At 45.1% G+C, this 21136-nt stretch overlaps 1 protein-coding gene across 1 annotated transcript in view; it reads right to left on the bottom strand.

The window, feature by feature from the left end:
* Positions 1 to 682: 682 nt before the first annotated feature.
* Positions 683 to 21136, bottom strand: part of LOC146177079 (uncharacterized) — a 34427-nt gene continuing 13973 nt past the window's right edge. The window contains exons 4-6 of the mRNA XM_084581458.1: positions 15114 to 15203; positions 1560 to 1610; positions 683 to 748 (exon numbers count right to left, since the gene is read on the bottom strand). Of these exons, the coding sequence (XP_084437584.1) occupies positions 683 to 748; positions 1560 to 1610; positions 15114 to 15203 (207 nt within the window). The remainder of the gene's footprint in view (positions 749 to 1559; positions 1611 to 15113; positions 15204 to 21136) is intronic.

Here is a 21136-nt window from a genome sequence, read left to right as displayed (position 1 = left end):
TTTCTACATTTTTCTGTCGAGAGTCTGTTCGAAAAACGTGCTTCCAAAATTAAGGTCAGACCAACCCCAATCTTGGGTATTTAAAAATAAATACCCCGCAACAGAAAGAACTTAAACTCATGAAACCAGCAAAATACAATACATGCGTTTAAAGGTATGTTTTACGACTTTTGTTTGTTACTGTAATATAACCAATATAATCATTACTGTAAGCACATTACAAACCACTTTTATTTAAGACAAGAAACATTGAAATACACATAATTTAATTCTCAGGAGTATCTCGCCTGGTTTCTGTGGGTTTAAATTGAGGTTGCATGTAGGTCTGCAGTTTCGTTTATCCTCGTTTAAAAAAAGTTTGAACTGAGGCCCGTTATACCTATAGTTGGGTTTTCGCGAACAAGTGTTCTGCATTTCGGGTAAATGAAAGGTGTATGTGTACAGATGCCGCGGCTTTTCGATCAATACACAGTATACAGGTAGTTTCTATGTTTCTCTGATTCCAGCGGCATGCACACAAACCCACGTAATCCGGGGTAACACGAAATGCGTGCTTCAAAATGAGTCCAAGTTCTGAGACATGTCTTTTCTCGTGCCTCCGATCACCACTGGCGTATGCGATTTCAAGTGTGCGCTTCGATAAGTTGGTGTGGAAGAGAAGGGTGCCGAGGAATTTCGGGTCTCAGAAGAAGAGCCGTTGATAGAGCACCTTGTCGATGTAGAGGTCAATACGCCAAGTTGCGTACACCTGTCAGAGAAATGAATAGATAAAGCAAGGAATGAGCCATTGAAAACTGAGCAGTACAGCCACGCACCTTCTGAGTACGACGGAGGATTAGCGCGTTCTTGTTCACCAAAATAACAAATAATGATACCAAGCATGTCTAGTATTGATAGCGCACCAACATTGATTTAACACTTTATCTCCAGCTGGTGAAGGACAGGATATATTTTTTGATAACGGGAGATCTACTTTGCATCAAATTATGTCATTCGACTTCAAATTTTAGTTACGTTGCCCAAGCTGACGTGTAGTCCGAGGGTAGCTGTTCTGCTGAAGAAGAGGTTTTATAAGAATCATTGTGCCAGATGAAAACGCGAAATTCTATGCAAGCAATGTTTGTAATGGGGAATGAGATATTTGGTCAAACAACATTTTGGAACCTATGCTTTCGTGATTCCATTATACACAAGTATGACTCATGTTTTGCTGCGTTGGGTATAAGAAAAATGCCATCTAGCTCTGCCTAACCGTACGTGACACACTGTTACCATCCCCACACACGCATACATATCCACATTATGGAAACGTTACACTCACCCATCTGCCATCAACCTCCAAATACCTACACCATCCTGAAAACATATAGTCTGCACTGCAATAAATTACGCGCCAACATCACCCTCGACGAGAGTCGATATCCTCCCAGAAGGAGGTGAAAGAACAACCCCTATCAACCCGCCTGCCATTTTTCCCGGTTGGAGATGGTATTTACGCAGTAAAAGAAGAAAAGGCCTTGAAGGTGGCTTAAATGTAACCAAGCTCTGAGCACACTTACGTCCACACTCAGAATGGTAATCTCCAAGAAGATGTAGGACAAGTGGTAGAACTGTGGAAAGAAGAGATGCAGAAGAGGTACGACATAAGGAAAGGAGGAGGGAGAAAAACAATGCGACTGCGTCCGGTTAAACCTGGTTCTCCAAGGTTAAGCCTGGTCAAGCATCTCTACACGGTCATACTGGCGTTTCATTCTCTACATGAGCTGCTAGCTATTCGTAGTTCTCTACCCAGAGCGGTTCCACCTTCTCTTTGCTGCGGCTTCATGGCGAGCTATATCGGCTGGGCGACCATACTTGCACCGATACTTACGCAGAAGCGTCGACGCACTCTGATCGGCTCGCACCTCAGTCATGGCGAGACAAGCGTCGGCGAACCACTTAACACCTCTATACTAACAAGATATCACTGAGGAGAGTCTCCGTGTCCATTACCGCGAGAATGGATTTTTGACACCGTTTAGTGGTAGGGACGAGAAGCACGAACAAGCAGACAGTGGCGTGGACAGGTGCGCTCGCGCCGGGCCCGTTCAAGCGGCTCAAGAACAATAGCGCATGCAGTTGACCTTGAGACTTACAGTGGGAAGTTCAGACCTATGGTCTGAAAGGAATACGCTGGTGCCCCATACGGAGAACCGTGGCGGCGGCAATACTCGCTGCATATTGTATAGTTGTTCCTGGGCCTTTGAGAGCACATATAATTTAATGATTTGTTCGATTTCCTTTTAGACTGCTTAGTTTCATAGCATCTATGACGTGTCACAATTTGTACCATCTTCTTTATAGTTTATTAACGACGAATAGAAGAGACAGGAATAATTAAACAACGTTAATAAAAAGTCATCGCAAGATAGAAACCCATGTGGTCTTCATAGGGCCAACAATGGGGAGATAGCGCTCTTTTTAATTGCAGAGTATCAACGAAGCATGTGCTTTCAAGTATAGGTAAGCTTCTGCTATTTCCTTTGTGTGCATAAATGCGTCCTCCACTAAAGATTGTCTTGCAACAATGTGCAACATATTGCGCTTTATCCATCAATGATTGTAGGAGCCATATAGGGTTTCTTGGCGGCAAACTAGAAATGAAGACTACTGGTCTAATTAGTATTTGGCAGCAGAAATTAAATACACAGATGTAAAACCAAAAATTATTTATGAAACCCCGGCATTCGTTTAGCTGACAAGATATCTGTACACCGCCAATCGGGATTCAGTTAGTCGGAGCCTACTAGAGAGTAAGAAAGCGAGCGCTTGGGATGACTCTTGTGTAGTAAATAATAAAAGTGACTATATTCCTTTAGGAATCGGCCAAACCCCGAGTTACTATGAACGTACCTCGAGAGTGCATTGACGCACCTAACGTTCAAATACTCAGGCAGAAGTAAAAAGGCACACAAAGTTGCTACTTGGCAATTTCGCGCTCTTGCTACAACGAGCAGGCATAGACCACAGCCATCTGACACCCCATTGTTGCATTCTTATTCATTCACAGTGGCGAATTTTCTAAACCCGACTTATATGCGTATACAGCATCCGTGCTGACGAAAACCACAACACAATATAGAGGTTTAACCTTGAACACGTTGGTACGCATTGTATAGCACCTTCTAGATGTTTTAGACTGATATTTCATTGACGCAGAAATAATGTTTCTAAACGTGAAGACGCATATAGGACCTAAGGACTGGGTCCAGAAGGCCCTGCTTTAGTCTCTGGTACGGGGCGTCGCCCAAGCGTCCAGCGATAATGTCCGCCACCTCTTGAGCCACGGAGGCAGGTTGGAAAGTAAATGACGAAACCGAGATGCCTCTGAGCTGATGTGGTGCAGATTGAAGATAGCTTCCACTTGAGCGAACCAGATCTGCGGACACTTGGGTCAGAATTTTGGTAGGCGGAGCTGGAGAGCTACGACGTCCCGTTGGCGCAAGGTAGCGTCAGATGGAAGGTCACCTGAGGGCGGCAGGTTGCTGGGGTCTGTCATTTCTTATGTCGGGGTCACCATTGTTGCGAATTTGCAGGGTCGCAGCGGAGCACCAAAGCAAGATCTCCAGCGTGGCAGGCTTGTCATTTTGAACAGCCCGGGCCGTGCTTGCAATCCGAGCACGTGCTGTACATATTTATTTTCCTGTGACGCGGGCTGGTAACGCTGATCTCAGCGCCTCCGCTTTATAGCGTCGGCGGGCGCTATAGTACTTTTCGTTCTGTGGCGCACTCTGGTATGTGCAACAGGATATTTGCAGAGGACACCACAGAAACCACGAAGACAAAATACGGACAACTGCTATTTAATCTGACAAAGACGTGCTTCTACACAATTCACTTACTGAATCAGATCATTACTAATGACCACAAAAAGCAATTTCATGCACTGCTACCACATGTACAAGGTCCTCCCCTTTTATATGAGCATGCTAGAAGGAGGTGGTCGCTCTTTTCAAACCGCTGCTGTGTCCGACACGGCCACATATCGTAGCAACGTTGCGCAGGTATAGAACGATCTAAAGGTAGTGCTTCACTTATACAGTAACTTTACTTCTAAGTGCAATCACGTCGAACGCACCGGTGTTACTAAGAGAGCGGGTGTCCATTCGCGTGTTCACCTATGCGTGAAAACTCACTTCAGAATGTGGAGTAGAACGTCCCTAGCAGACAGATGGAACAGTTGTATAAAGGGCGCCGCTTTGGAATATTTATACCAGCTCGGTCAGTTTGCAATACGCGAAATTCTTGCAGTACATGAGTGTTTTTCTATTTCGCCTTCATTGAAACATGGTCGTGGAGAAAGGCCGGGAATCATGTGGTCAGCAGTCAAAGCCATGATCGGCCCGCCGCGACTGCACAGTGGTTAGTGCACTCCATTATTTAACACAAGGATGCGCAGTACCAGCCATGGGAGCCGTTTTTAGTAGAGATGAAGTACAAAAACGCCCGCGTACAGTGCGGTGTCAGTTCATATTCTCAGGCATTTTCGGACGTAGACCAAGCCGAACTGAAATACGAGTCAGTTCGGTGGTTTCAGAGGCGTATACTGTTATTCAATTTGTGCGCCACCCTTCTGTCATATTCGTCGTAGATAAATAACTACAGCATTGCACATCTACCCCCTGCTGCTGGCTTTCTTCTACGCACCTTTCTCCAGTCCCGTTCAGTGTGAGGACTCCTGGACAGTCCACGCTGTACCATCCACGCGTAAGGCTGCCGTGTAGAACAAGAACGCGTTAAGGTTGCAGGAATACATAATCAGGGGCAAATCAACCGCAAAAATGAAAACCGCTGAACATGCGCCGTGTCCACGAACGAATACATTTTTGGCCAATATATCAAGCAGCTATTTAGCACTCGAATCACTTACCATCGTGGTGTTGCCGTCCCTTCTTTTGAAGAACTGCGGATAGAAAAGAGTGGACAGTAGATTGTCGCCGTCATGGAACTACCACAGAATGAGAAAGCATATTTTATTGGATAAGAGTTATCCGTATCGAAAACAAGAAATTGAGAAAACGTTTCCAACGTATGATACGAGAGTACCGCGAAAAATTAGAGTCTATACCTCTATGCTAGTTGTGGCTCATGCGCACAAAGCAGACTACGCAACAAAGGTACAGGTGAGCAAAGTATTTCAAACCCATGATGTTCCGACGCTGTTAAATAAGAATGAGAATATATTTACTGTGTTTAGAATCGAGCCCCAAGATGTAATGTTCTGTTTGCGTTTAGTGAATGCTTATGGAATCAAGCATCCGTCGATCAGATCCCTCCTTGTATTGTTTTGTAGTTTGCTTTGGCTTGGCAACGTATTAGAACGTCAGCATTAAAATATGCCTGTGTTGCAATTTCAAACCTTACTGCTTACAGCTTGTATTAGTAGGTGCAGGGTAGTGCCGACTTAAGCGTTTAGTGAACGTCTCTCTGTTTAGCGATGTGAGACTAGTTGGCCGACTGAGCACAGAACGAATATAGGAAACGCAATGCTGAGTTCGTCAACGGAATCAAACTGGAAACAAAAATTATTTTGTTGAGCTTATTTGGAGAAAACTGATTATATTTTACCGATCGTGCCTAAGGCGAAAATCTCACTATCTTCATTACACGAACGTCCCTCTGTCGGCGCTGTGAGTACTCTAGGGGGACCGGAAAGGACGTCTTAACACAGTCGGCCGGCGCAGTGAGGTGAAGATTAGAGCAGTACAGTAGTGATAAATGATGATATCATACAGTTTAATATTCAGTCTTATGACGTAATAACACGCCATGAAATGAAGATGAATTATGTGATCTCATTTAACATGAGAAGCAAAAAATAAATGTGGAGCATGGTTTATGCAGCGTTATGTAAGCTATATGTAACTTCATATTAATTGGGTATCGCCATGACTAAATCATACGAGATTCACGATGACCTGCAAGTCAGTGATGACGCCTCACCGGAGTCGCATCAGCGCTCTTCAATATTTTTTTTTTCGAAACGTTTGCCACAAGGCATACGTTGAGAAAGGGGAAATGTGATGCAGAAGATAGAAAGTTAAAAGAAGGAGTGAAGTCCAGTTGCACTTAGGTATTCGCATAGGTTGGCAGTGTAGCGATTGTCCAAAAAACGCGATTTGATTTCTCAGATTTGTGGAGTTTTAAAAATAGTGGCGGCGCTCGCGGCTATTTAAGGCAACTGTGTCTAAGTTGAAAATTTCAGGTTATTGATAAATGCACAACAGCTGGGCAGATGAAATGATCTGAAGAGTTGCAGTAGCAAACGTTTTTAGACATAGCAGCCGCCGAGGCAATTAAAGGAGCAAAAAGAAAGAGAAATGTGATTTTCAAATGACGGCACTAGTAAAATTATTTGACTGCTTCTTGATGACGAGAAAATTTACAGGCACCCGAAAGGTACTTATTAAAATGCGCCCTTTTTTTTATGCTGAGTTTCCCAGTTTCCCAGGTGGTTTATTTTCAAAATATGACATCGCATCGAAGACGCCAAACTAGTAGGTGTCACGAGATTCACGATAAGTTGCAAAGGTTATTAGGCGACCCTGGAGTTACATAGCTACAAAATATCCAGGGAATAGTATAATCAGCGGCAACAAGCGCTAATACTTTCGCATTTCCCCACTGAAGCACTTTTGAGCGCCTTCTTGGGTTTTTAACTGTTTACACAGTGTTATTTTAAATCCTGCTAAAACTTTGTCGACAAGGTCTATGCAGATGAATTGCGCAGAACAGCAGGCGTTATGTAAGTCACAAAGCTCAGTGACGAAATAATTAATTAGCTAAACCAAATTACCAACTTATATGCTTTTCATTTCAAGGGCCAGAATTTTATCATGAAATAGAAGACTGCCAATATGGAAGAAGGTTTTGAAATTCTCTTTATTTGCGACACCTTAAGCATTCAGTCAATAACTTCGCATATTTTAGTTCGTGAAATCGGCTTCTTGAAATGCACGCTTTAAAGTGACATCGCTGGGCGCCCATAGACCCCTTCAAAAATGTTAAGTCTGCTTCAACTCAATGCTGCTCGCGCGACAAATGGCGGACCAGACATTTTTGGTACTTATTATTGCAGCCGTGATTCGAGTGATTACGGCAGCAGAGTATGCCCACACGGTTCCCCAATAGGATTACATGTATCTGTGGGGCATTACCATGCTAGTTCGGCACCTTATCCTTGTTTGTTGTTTACTAGCAATTAACGCCAAATTTTGGAGAGGCGCGCATTCTGGGAACGCTAACTTAGAGAATTTCACGTTAGCTGCTTGTAGTACAGCATGAAATAGACAAATGGCTTCCTTATTCACTTTGTTAAAAAAGAGAGCGACGATAAATTCTGTAATGCGGTAAGCCAAATTTAGGAGCTACGAATTGCGTATTTTAAACGCTAATAGTTTGAGCTGCATTGTTGATAAACGTAAATACTGGACTGAGCCGATAGTTGCCGGCCTTCCTTAATATAATGTAGGCCGTACTAAAAAATGGTGTGAAAAACTCCTGCAAGAAAAACTCGAGCGTTTATCTTTATCTCACGACTTTAAAACTACGGTTTGTAAACGTTTAAAACGTATTTGCGATAAGTACCGCAGGAAGACTTCGGTGCACAAAGTGGAAGTAATAGCTTTCTGTCATGATTAACTTGGAGCTACCATCGCAACAAAATGGTTTATTTACCCTGCTAACCCTAGTTAAATGACGTGAAAGCGGCGTCTTGCTTGGTATTGTTTTGGTTTGGTTTAGGTTTAGACTAGGGCAGATAGTTTTGCAGCGAATAATTATCGGAACTGTAGAGTCGGCGACGCAGTCAACGACAAGAGAGAACACATGAAGTTGTGTCTATGTCAAAGTCGAGATCAAAGGTCAAGTTTCAAGGGATGATAACATGGTTACGCGGTATGGCCACAATGTGCCCTCTGGTTGATTGAAGGTCAACTGGTGTGCCAGGTTGATTTTGGCTGTTACATGGCGTAGTGAAGCTGTCGCTTCATTATCATAAAAAAGCACCTTTGGGTTGCATAGAGAACACCGTACGTGGGAGCAGATCACGCCAGCGAGAAATATCCAAAGAACCGTTTATGCAGGAAGCAGTGCGCTACTCGCCAATTTCTGCCGTACTATATCTCAAACTGTCGCCACTGAAAAGCAAGGGTTTCGTCAAAAAAAAACAGCGTCTTTTAAAACATCTCTAAAGAAAATCTTATTAGTAGGAGTATTAGTCATTATTAGTTGTTTTAGTCATTACTAAGCCTATTTAGTCATTTGTAATCAATTGTTACAAGTCATCGTGAAAGCTATTTTTCATTACAAGTCATCTGTATTTGTTTCAAGACACAAGTGGTAACTACAAGTCATTAGTCGGTCACCTTATTCACGACTGCTCATTACAAAGCATTTTTAGTTCTGCAACTGGTTAAGGAAAGAAAAGATACAGTATCTGTCACTCGCGGAATTTGCAGACTTATCTCGAGGGCAAATCTTGCCTATGCGGTATTTTCACCATAAGGGCTTTCGCCTTAAAACTGGCGAAGGCATACAATGAAACTAGGATTACTTTCAAATTGTGTGCCACCATTTTGATACATCTTTTCATGTAAAAGTGGATTTAAACGTAAAATGAAAAAAAAAACTCATGTAGTCGCGAGATGTATAATGTTATCACACTAGACTAATGACAGGCGAGGAGCAGAAATATATCTAAGGGCAAGTGTAAATGATGACGGCAACACCTAACCGCACTACCTTATTTTGCGTAATCCCACTGACCACAACTATAGGAATAAAGCGCTTTTATTCCTTACGTGCAACGGCAAATCATAGTAGCCCCTGGCGACCTGGAAAGGAAGAAAGTTAGAAGCGACGTGAGAAAATAGGAAAAAGAAGAATACGAGGGAGATAAGTTAAAAAGACATCAACAAAAAAGGGAAAAGGAAAAGGCCAGAAAAAAAAAGGAAGGAAATATAAACATGTTTGCGAAGCAATTAAAGCTCACTACCGTTTTCCTCTATTTAATCGAACATAGGCCGCCTATTCTAAGCTGATCACCAAAACTTGCAAAGCAAGTCGACACATGTCTCAATTTCTGCGGATGAGGCAACAAGCCGCTGCAGCACCTGTGCTGGCGAACTACCACCCGCTCCCAGGCCCTGACCAGACTTGCCCCAGTGTACCTCAAAATTCATTGTTTAAGGGGTGCTCTTGCAACAGAAAGCAACAATAACAAGTACCGCTACGCGAATCATATCAAAATGTCAGCGCCGAATAAGCCGATTTCAAAGGCGGGACAACAGCTTGAATTAAGACCAAGAAGACGTCAAAACAAGATGAGCGGACAACATCAGTAGTACACTATCCGTGACCGCTCCATCACATTTCCTCCTCTCCGTCAGTGTCTGCACCATGAGGAAGAACAGCAAGGAACGGGAAGGCCCCTGCAAGTTGGATAGCAAGTGGGCTGGCACAAAGGAACTGCCAGGATAAATCATGGAAGCAGGACAAAGAAATCATGACTCCCCTTTTGATAAAATTCTTCAGGATATTGAAAACATAAAGTGACTAACCAGGTAACCACTAGCAATTTTTTCACGAATACGACAAACTTCTCAGCTGGTAACCCACGCTCTAGGACCACGGACAAACAAACAATGGGCACCGCGGACAGCAGCATTGAGCTCTAACGACCATTAACATGTGGTAAGGAACCCCAAACGAAAAATATGGCGGAAACCACTTCAGACAGGGACCACTCATCTAATTCTTTAACAAGAAAAAACTCGATGTCAACTGCACATTCTACATAAAAGAGCTTGAGGAGGAAAGCTGAAATGATGTTTCCCATCTTCCAGTCGCTATTCATTTAACAACTAGAATCTATTGCTCCTCTTCACATCCCGCCCCCTGCGCAGGGTATTCACACCCCCGTTTAGTATTCTCCCCTTCTACCCAACAAGGCTCCGTGCATTGTGGCAATTGAGGTGTGGTAGTTGAGCTACAGAGGCAATAAATATCGATTAAAAAAAACTAGAGGGTAACATAACAAAAACTTCAACGTGCAGTTCCATATTCAAAACCTACAGTAACCACCTGACTTGACTACCTTGCAAGACATCAACATAATCGCAATATTACCAGATTATAGGGCGTTCCATTCTACAGTTGACGAACGCTCAAGGCAGCTTTCTGCTAGTGCAACTCACATTCAGAAAAATACGATTGCGATATAACACAACATAGGCGTAACAACAGCGCCTCATACACTCATTAACAGCATTCCGCAAGATAATGAGAAGAAGCTTTCTCCTCAATGTATATAGCTTGCCTAAGGACAAAGGGACGGAAGTTACAGGTCTTCCTCATAAGGTCATTAGAGCAGCAGGGAAATGCAAATTTTCAATCGCCGACGTCTTTAATGCACAATATACCACATGAGGCAAAAAAAAAATATGAAATACCAAAAGAACCAAGTTTTCTGTATTTCAGCACACAATATTCGCCTCTCTTTTCTGAATGACGCGAGAAGTACCATCAGAATAGGACATAGTGTTAGGGTCGATACATTTCCAGACCTCACGCTAAAACTATAGGTGATATTCGGCGGTCCAATAGCAGTATCCCACTTAGCAGTGATCACTATATATATCTCAACAACTGTCCAAGTCTAAGCCAGAAACCATTTATTACCACCACCAAAATTAGATTGCAACACATTTCGCACAATTTAGAATCAAACCACTGCCATCTTCATCTATAACCTGGAAAAAAGGATCTCCGACCTTGCATCGATGGAGCACATGCTGATCAACGAGAGCTAGGTCTCAAGAGCAATATACTACGGACAATAAATCACTACACATGTGGGAATTGCATGTCGGCCTTCTTAAACGCTTGAGAACTCAGCGCCTCAAAATAATACTCCGCGTGAAAACTGCTCATTTAGAAAGAGACATACATCAATATTCTCTTTCTCGGAAAAAGCAACAGTGGGGCAAAATTGGCGGTAGCACGACTGGACACTTGGGCGGCAAAAAGACGGGGCTCCTACTTAAGCATTTTCTAGACCCCTGTATCACTAAATCGATCGAAAAAGATCAATTTATTCGACTTATACACTAGTATCTAGGTGCACAGGACACAACAATGGGCTCCAACAGCGACACGTAAATATCACAGAAAATGGAGCGCTGCCAGGCTACACTGTGTCGGACAATTTGCATTATTCTACAGGGGTCTCGAGACGCGGAGGCACGTACTGAGCCAGCTGCGCTCAGGCACATCACCAGGAGCGGACGGAATAACCAATGACATTCTCCAAAATATGTACCATAAATTGAGCCGCGCTGTAACTCAATTACTGAATCGCCATTGGCAATCAGGCACTCTTCCACAAAGCTGGAAACATGCCAAAATTACTTTCTTTCCTAAACATGGCAAAAAGCAAGCGGTAGAAAATGTCAGGCCCATCTCCCTGACCTCTTCCCCTGACTAGACATCAGAACAACGTTGAGAACAATGCACTTATCCTGGACATAATTAATGGTTGCAGGGCAAAGTTATCTACCCAGATTTTTATGATACGCCGTAAAGGGACATTATCGACAGGAACCCAAACAAACATGCCAGAACTTTCCTGGTCCTTGACTTAAGCAAGGCCTTTGACATCTAACAAAAACAGATTACAGAAACATCTAGCTTATTTTAACGCGGGCACCAGAACGTACAATAATCCCGATCCTTTCAGTTTAAATGCACAGCCATGGTAACAATAGGAAATATAACATCATCTTCATTAACAATAGGCACACAAGGTACCGCACAAGGCTCGGTCCTTTTATCATTCCTCTACAATGAGGCACTCATCCGCGTCGCGGGTAGACAATAGTTGAAATTCGAAATTCGCTCCTCACATGATGATATTTTCCTCTAGACCAATAGGTTAACGATGCCGAAACCAACGAAGCTCTTCAGTGCCAGCTGGAAAGGTAGAAAGTTACGCCTCACAAGCAGGACTCATACGCTCATAGCCTCAATATCAACTCCTTGTCATTCGAGGTATAAGTGAGAGGCAGGCCAGCGATTGAAAATGTCATTCACATTATTATCAATGTTAATAGACAACGCATACCAGAAGTCTAAACACTGATGGTATTAGGTCTCTTCATTCAGAATGGCAAAAAGGCTGAGACCATAAACAGGATTTCTGCCACTACCCATTTGTCAATTATCACCCTTCATTTATTTATTCCTCAAACGTCTCCTGTGAGACATTACATGCGGGAATAATCCAATTGCCAACAGAAGGAGGATGGGGGAGAACGACCTGTGCAAACTAGTGCCGGGCTCTGTCCGCTTCACCTTCTCAGTGCCCCACCTTAAACGCTATGCTGCAAAGACCTGGTAGTTCTCTCCCACATGTTCCCAAGCCAATCTTTTCCCGATTTTCATCCTGTGTTTAAGAGAGCTACCCTCCACTACATACTCTGGTGACGCAAAGGAGGATCCCCTCTTCCGCCTCCATAATTAGGTGAAATGCCGCTTCCAGATTACAGTGAGATCCTGCTGCGCAGCTTGGACTAGGCATGATTCAGCCGCCACCTTTAAGCGCACCAAGAAGGTCGCCTGTAAGCTTGAGCTGCTGGCCATCTAGAAAGGGCAATATAGACCTGTCCTATAAAACTATCCGGCTAAATAAAAAATCTCTCTCTCTCTCTCTCTCTCTCTATCTATCTATCTATCTCGAATTTCAGCAGGCCAAACAATATTTCAGAACGATAACAGGGACAACAGGCAGATTACACCTGTCTGCATGAACCTGCTCCCAAGCCCTTGTCGTCCCCATCGATGACCTCCTTGTCCTTCTTTTTTGTCGGACATTGGAAAGCATTCTGTGCTAGAGTCCGTTGAAATTTAAGTGGCACTTTAATATCGAACTGGAAACTTAGCCTTCCGAAATGCCCCCACGCTGCAGCGATCCAACTAGCTGCAGCTAATTGCGATGTGCGCTTCACTCGGCCTGTTGAAAGTTAGCTCATGCATTCGACTCATCCACTCAATGCTGGACTTGCTCCGCGGATTCATAAAGGCGTGTCGAGCCGTCAAGAGGATGTAGCTGACCCGTCATGCCGTCAGGTATCCTCGCAATCTCGGCACCAAATTGTGGGCACATGGCCCTTGCCTGCAGCCACGGTGTTGTCTTTAATGATACACTGACAAAGTTCTCGAATCTAACTCGACCTAAGGGCTTGATATCTTTTTTTTAATATATGGCATTTTGATTGCTTTCGTGCTCTTTTTAAACTCAACAAAAAAGGAGAATGCTAAGAGTGGCGCCTGCCAAAGAGCTAATGCCAAGAGCCGCAATTTCTCTGACGCCTTTTCCCTCATTTATTCATATGCCTTCAAGGCCTCAGAGGACATTATATGGAGGTAATGTTATGACATGAATAATGATAAACGCATATAATAATAGAAAACAATGGCTTCCTCCCATATACTCATGCAATTTTGTGACGCGTTCGTACAATAATATTAATGCGCAGTCGATTTGGTAATTGAAATTTTATATTTCTGATAGTACTGCTAGGCTCCACTGATCAAATATTTATTCGAATACACATCGCTCCATATCATCTATCAATGATTATAGGCACACATATCAAAATTCTTGTGATGTCGCCAGACATATCTCGCAGCCTCGTAGTTATATAGTTTGTTATGTGCCTGTCGTGCTGAATGTTTTGAATCTGCCGTGAACCTGAGGCTCTGCGAAAGTCACTGAAACCCATGGTCGCCCAATGGACTCATATTTACATGCATAATATTGACGCCTCTTGCGATTCTGCCACATTGTCGACAGGTTGTTCTCACATGAAGAGCAATAATGTGTACGGCTGTTAATCCTGATAGACCTAATTATAAGCTGTGGCAGCAAGAAATAATAAACGCTGCCGCACCACCGACAGCACTTCTCACAGAAGCCAATTCCTTTTTGGTGAAAGTTATCTACAGGCGTTTACACTCATAATGTCTTATTTTTAGCTGGGAAGATTTGCTGCATGGTCAGGATATTGCGCAGTTTCCATCTGAAAAAGTAATTCCTCCTGGTACGCATCCACTGTTGCTCTCTAAAGCTCCTACTTTCTCCGCCATCAGGTGGCACGAGGTACTAATGCTTTCATTACCGTTTGCACACAGTCCAGTTCCGCATGCTTTGGCCACGCATAGTAGTAATAGTAGTAACGTGTGTACTACCGCATCATTCCCTATCATTTTATTCTGCCACCGACAAATAATCATGACGAAATTCAAAGGCTCTTGACATGCGACGTCTGAACACTCTCTGACCGGACATATGATGAAACAAAAAATTAAAAAAGAAAACAATGAAAGAAGAGTGGGCTCAGCGTGCAGATTTGACTGACCAGGCAAACAGTAAGCGCTTTAGGTTGGTTTTAGTTTTGGGATTTAACGTCCCAAAGCGACTAAGGCTATGAGTGGCGCCAACTAAACGCTTTACCTAAACTCTGCCATGACGAAGGGGTGTCGATGGAAGAACATAACACAAGAGGAACGACGTTCCATTGCATCGTCTGGTACGTTTAATATGACGCACGCCCCAGAGACTTGCACCAGTGAGGTAAGTGCGCATGCACTTTTATGACCTTTCTCCTCCTTTTTAAATGAACGCATTCGCTGAATACTCCCGAACTTCAACTTTATGCTGCGGCAACTTCGATATCATTGAAAGGTAAACTTTTGGGGCTACATCGAATGACTACTGCACTGAGTTTCTATTGTTCTAGTGGCCATGGTGTACAGAACATAAAACAACGCTGGCTTCTCGGTTGAATCGTTAGGAATACAATTTCGGGCTAATATGGCTTATTAAAAAAGAAGTGTTATTTTATCTGTATCTCTGAAATATATGGTAGCAGTGATTAACAGACTTTTGACTGCGGTGCTACCAGTAGCTGTTTTACGGTCATTATATTCCCAAACCACCTTAAGCGGTGAGGGGCCGCCACTACTAGTAACACTCAACTGGCACCAGAAAGACTGTTTGGCCATAGGCTGCTCACCCTGTATGCAAGGTATCCAATTTCCGAGGACGTGATGATGATCCTTAACTTGCAGAGGAACACGCCCACCTCCATAGGCGTCGCTCGTCTCTGAATGGGTGAGAAAATTTGCCTTGATCAAAAAAACAGTTTAGGAGAAGGACACCTTTCGTGTTCTGCTCTATTGCAGGACGTGCGTTTTATATATTTGCCTTGCACAGCTGCGTTTTTTATTTTCTAAGACGTATTCTGGACTTTTCAGACTCATGTTTTTAATCGTAATCTTTTCAAGATTTAGAAATAACCGTACGGACATTGGTGTTCACTTCAATGTTCTGCTTTTTACAATTATTTTTGCAACCATACCTTTGTTCGTATGAAATTCATGCACAATAACCCCCTGGGTATTGACCAAATCTCGAGATCAGTGTTTAGATATATAAATATAAACACTTCGTCCATGTTCCTTTCCTTATAAAGCCTGTATGGTAACCTACTCTGATTAAGAAGATGGAAGTTTTTAATGAGAAATAAGTGGTTTAAAAAGGCATATTGTGGCATTTCACTTTGAATGAGCTGTATGATCTCTCTGATATCTGGTTATGGTACTAATTGACCTAATGTTGTGCATTAGATACGATGTGCAGTAGAAGTACGGTCTTAGGTTCCTCATGCCGTGCACACATAAATCAATATGCACTGAAGCCGCGATACCATCAGACTCGGTGAAGCTTTGCACCGATATTAAGGAATAGTGCAGAACGTCGAAAGGAGCGAGACAAATGCATTTGTTTGTCGTTGTGGTGAAGTGGAGTACCAAACTCGATGCTCGTAATTTTGTATCCGTTATGTCCTCAGTGTGCGCACCCGAACTCAAGCCAGATAGATCAGCAAAAAAAATCAATTTCAAAATCTACCGCCTGCTTTTTAGAAATATAGATATATCCTGAAGAGTTTTATTGTTATTCTTATAGTAGATTGCAAGATATAATGCCTGCCACTTTTTGTCAGCCCCTCATTTGGCTCTTTTGAGGGTAAAGAGGATGACGGCATCTCTTTTCCATCGAATCCGACTGTTCTAACTCAGCAGCAAGCGCTCTTGTCAGACGACAATAAAATGAATGTCCTAAAAGAATGACAATCTTGAAGATATAAGGCTATAATTTATTTCTCCCTGTTTTATTATTAGTCGCTTTTGCAACGATCAAGCCAGCTAGCCAACTTGCACTGTTTGCTGCACGTCCGTAATAGAGGTAGAGATTGAAAAAAACTGAACTTTGGCATCCGCAGGGCAAATACTTCATGCAAAGTGCTTCCTAACGGCCATTCAAGGCTTTCGCTCGCTTAGACTAATTCTCAAACACTTGCTGAACTCTGCGTGTTAAAGCCAAGCTATTTGGAGGCATTTGAATGGAACGCTGTTACGCAGGCACCAGCCGCGGTTGCTCAGTGGTTAAGACGTTCGGCTACAGACCAGAAATGTCCGCGTTCAAACCCGACCGCGGTGGTCCCGCTTCGATGCAATCAAAACGCAAAAACGTCCGGGCACATTCTGGAGCCCTCATTCCGGAGCCCTACCCTACGGTTGGTTGGTTGGTTCACAGGAAGGGAAAGGCGCAGTATCTGTCACACTTGCTCTGTGGACACCTGAACCGCGCCGCAAGGGAAGGGAGGAAGGTGGGAGTTAAAGTGGAAAGAGAGAAAGAGGAGCCGTAGTGGAGGGCTACGGAGTAATTTCGACCACCAGGCGATCTTTAACGTGCGCTGACATCGCACAGCACACGGACGCCTCTTCGTTTTGCCTCCATAGAAACGCAGCCGCCGAGGTCGGGTTCGAACCCTGGTACTCCGGCGCAGTAGTCGGGCGTCTTACCACTGCACCACCCCGGCGGGGCAATGGCAGTTCGTCTCGTTGGTTGGTTGGTTCATGGGAAGGGAAAGGCGCAGTATCTGTCACACTTGCTCTGTGGACACCTGAACCGCGCCGTAAGGGAAGGGATGAAGGCTGGAGTGAAAGTGGATAGAGAGAAAGGGGGGCCGTAGTGGAGGGCTACGGAGTAATTTCGACCACCTGGGGATCTTTAACGTGCACTGACATCGCACAGCACACGGACGCCACTTCGTTTCGCCTCCATCGAAACGCAGCCGCCGAGGCCGGGATTCGATCCCGGGAACTCCGGCACAGTAGTAGGGCGTCTTACCACTGCACCACCCCGGCGAGTTTCGGAATTTAAAACTCTCAGTATTCCGGCACAGTAGACGAGACTCAGCCACTGCGAAATCGTGACGGGGTCGGAAAGGTCATTTCAAATTTTAGGTGTCCACAGGAAAAAATGTCCTTTTAATTGTCATTTTTAGCGGACACTGTGAGAAAAGGATAGAAGGTGGGAATCAAGATGGAAAAAGAGGTCCAGCTTTGGTTATGGAGGGCAGTTGATCCTTTTCTATGGCATCACTGCACCCGCCCTCACTTCGATGTTTAACGACAGGTGTAGCAAGGCGCGTTTTTCTCTCTCCCTCTTGTTCTTTTGATTTCTCTATTTTCTCAACTGTACGCACTAGGCAGCTGAGCTGGCTCAGCCAACGCCTCCTATAACTTCCAGGCCTGCGCCCAAAAATATGACGTCACATCCTGCCGGCGGTCACTTCGCCATGCCCCTCTCCGCTGCCGCGCCGTGCAGTCGGTGCCTGGAGTGCTTCGCCGCCGGTAGCAATGTGAACGCCGCTGTTGCGCTCGACCAAATCGCTCGCCATAGACGTTCGTGCGCGTTTTCCATGTGTGTTTATCGACGGCTGCAATGCCTAACAAGTGTTGAGTGCAGGGTTGTTCCGGCAACTATAATGTTGAGAAGAAAGTTCGTGTTTTCTTTTCCGAAGGAGAAAGACACCTTCGAGAAGTGGTTGCGCGCTATTCCGAGGAAGAACTTCGTGCCAACTTCATATACCAAGGTAAGAATGCTTTCAATGATTCTTTAGTTTTTTCTTAAACTATTTCGTTTCACCAAGAATGTCATGCGTGTGAATGGTCCGATGAAGCGTTGGCATGTGTGCTGAGAGAAAGTATTAATTTTGTTAGCCGTAATGTCCGCTGTATGAAGTACGGCTACAACCTTCTCTGTTGCCGCTGCCTCGGTTGAGTCATTTGTAAAGTTTATGTAAATATATTCCCTTCGCGTTACATTATTTATTGCGTGGTCAGTGTGTAAGCTCTAAGAGGTGCAGGAGTTTTTGATGCAAAATTCCTCAGTGCAGAGGGTAACCTTAAGGGGAAAAAAATTTCAGAGGGCTTAAGGCTGCTTACGTGCTATTAACGCGAAAGCATCGGTATGTCATGAGCGTTCGACCGGAACGCTGGTTGCGCAAAAGACGCGTTTGTGCACATCGACTCCACAAAATCAGAGGGCAGGTAAAGCTGCGGACGCGAAAGCATCAGTGTGTCATCGTGAGCGTTCCACCCCTACGCTGCTTGCGCTCTGAAGACGCTTCTCCGAACGCACATTCCACAAACGCGTTTTGTGTCCAACGAACTATGTGACAGATACTGCGCCATTTCCTTTCCCATATCCACAGTTATTATCAAGAAAGGTAAGGGCGCAGTACCTCTCACGTCTCGACATATCGGTGAACATTTCAACCGGCATTTTTAGGAAAGGATGGGTGCACTAACTCTCTCCCTCAATCGCGCCTTTCATGCAGCGCCCGATTATTTCCGACGTGATCGTGCGGACTACAACGCCGGCGGCTTTTCGGGCGAACGAGTTGTATACACTTTCGCGTAAAACTTTAAATATGCGGCACGTTGAAAAAAGCACGCCGTTGGAAAGTTTTAGATTTTACTACCGATGTATTGCCGTTGTTTGAGCAAATGTTGCCATGTTTACTTTCAATAAGGAACCAGTAAATTGCTTATTTTTTACACAAAGGTCACATTTGTGGTAGTAAACTTGCCAATTTTTTATATGAGTGAAAAAGGGAACCTAAGAATGTAATGGTAGAAATTCATAAATTGCTGGGTTAATTTATTTGCTTGGGCATTTGCCATTTACGAGAGCAATTTTCTTGCACTGATACTATGTCCCTCCCACGCATATTTTGCATTCCTGTAGGTCTGTGCTGTTCACTTCGACCCTTCGTGCTTGGAACGAACAACGTCGTATACTGACTGGAAGACAGGAAAAGTGATAGTGTCATTGCCTGTGCCACGCCTGCGACCTGTTCATTTGAAATTGCATTGTACTACACTGTATTGACAGTGAGCGAAATTAACTGTAAATAAACATTGCTTTGGTCAACCTGTTATCCACGTTTGGTTGTTTCATAGCAAAAGTGTATCGTAGTCTGCAGCATCAATTTAGCCCTTCGAGAGCTGTGATGAACATTTTTTTCCACCTGCAACCATCTCCTCAACCCCCGTGCCTATCTTTCCTGCCTGAAAAAGCATATGTCAATCTCTCAAAAGCTGCAACAACATTAATGGTACGTGGTCAATGATCCAAAATAAAGTGATAATGGTGCTTGATATGATTCAAAATCATTTAAGATTTACAGTTCACAAATAGCGTTACATTAGCAGTGCTTCACAGACGGCACTAAATCACGTACCAGTTCCACGAAACAAAAACAAGGTGACCATGAAAAAAAAAAATAACCAGCATCCCCCATTCATGACCGATCGCATTATTGGGCTGCACTTGTCAACAAAATAAAACTACTCAAGAATGCGCACAGGCGCATACATGATGCATTCATATGACGCAGTAATAGGCCACATGCAAAATTACTCCACCCGCTTGCTTCGCGATGTTCGTCGCGGTAAATAGAAACCAGCTGACATTCATAAATGCATGGGACATTCTTTCGTCGCTTACGAAACTCGCACCTTCAAACATCGCGCCTGCCACAAAAACAATGGGAGCTACAAGCGCAGCGCGACGCAGCCCGCACTACGGTGGTGGTGGTGGTTACTATGATGAGGGGGGATGGGGTACTGGTCACGACGTATGCCAGCCTGAGCTAGCGGCGACACTCTTGGTGCCCAGGGGAATGGGGTAGGGGAAGATTGGGAGGACGCGCGAGCAATAGTCCGCAGAGTCAGGGGCCGAAGAATGGAAGCACTGCGAAGAGGTCCGCAGAACACACAGGGCTATCGTGGGTACCCTGCGGATAACACAAAACACAAGCGCAACCGCTACCGGCAAGTCGGAGCCCAGTGCAGGGTCGGCTTAGGTGCGAGCAGCGTGCTGCTCGGCAAGCGTCCTTTTCCGGTTAGAGAACAAGACGCCGGGGTGACTGCAGAGGATCTGCAGTGCGCTGTCACATCGGAGAGTCCGAGTGGCAGTTGGGATGACCGCTGGGAAACCGCTACCGTGGCAGCGGCGCGGCGGGTAGGGGCCCGCATCTCGGAAGATGGCACTCCTAGGCCCGTGAGCGAGAAGCACACGGGTCACTGTCTCTGGGGGTATCCTGGAGGCAGTGGAAGGGACCGCAGTGGTACCTCAGCCGGAGCTGAGGCGTGGCAGGGGACGCTGGAAGAACCGTCGGGAAGGGCGGCGCGTCGAGGCCCGAGAGCACGGGGTTCCCGGGAGTTCTGCCGAAGCAGCAGGGAGGGCCGCAGAAGCGGCAGGTGACGCTGGATGCGTCGAGGCTCGCGAACCTTGCGGTCCGCGGGAAACTGGCATGGGCCAGCAGGACTGCGCCCCCGAAGGAGCTGCAGGGAGCCTTGGCGGAGAGCCACGAGTCCGTACCAGCACTGGGGCTCGCCTCGGGCGAGGGCGATGTCGGTGCGCCACAGGCGAAGACCAAGGTCAAAAGAGGGCCGCACTGATAACTCCTCAAGGGAGGAGGGTGTGCTGGCAGGGCGAGACCTGGCAACACCCGCAGCACGGGACACACTCGCACGCCCAAGGGTCGGGGGTTGGGCTGGGAGACGGATCCGGGGTCCGCTTGGACTGGCGGGCTGGATGAGACCAGCGGGGATGATTCAAGAAGGACCAGGGAGGTGCGACGGTAATAACCGGAGCACCGGAGGAATGAAGGTCGCGACG

Source organism: Amblyomma maculatum, chromosome 10, assembly GCF_055883805.1.
Source record: "Amblyomma maculatum isolate TAMU_Amacu chromosome 10, ASM5588380v1, whole genome shotgun sequence".
NCBI lineage: Eukaryota > Metazoa > Arthropoda > Arachnida > Ixodida > Ixodidae > Amblyomma > Amblyomma maculatum.
The sequence above is the reverse complement of the archived record's forward strand: the minus strand, read 5'-3'. Positions and strand labels throughout refer to the sequence as shown.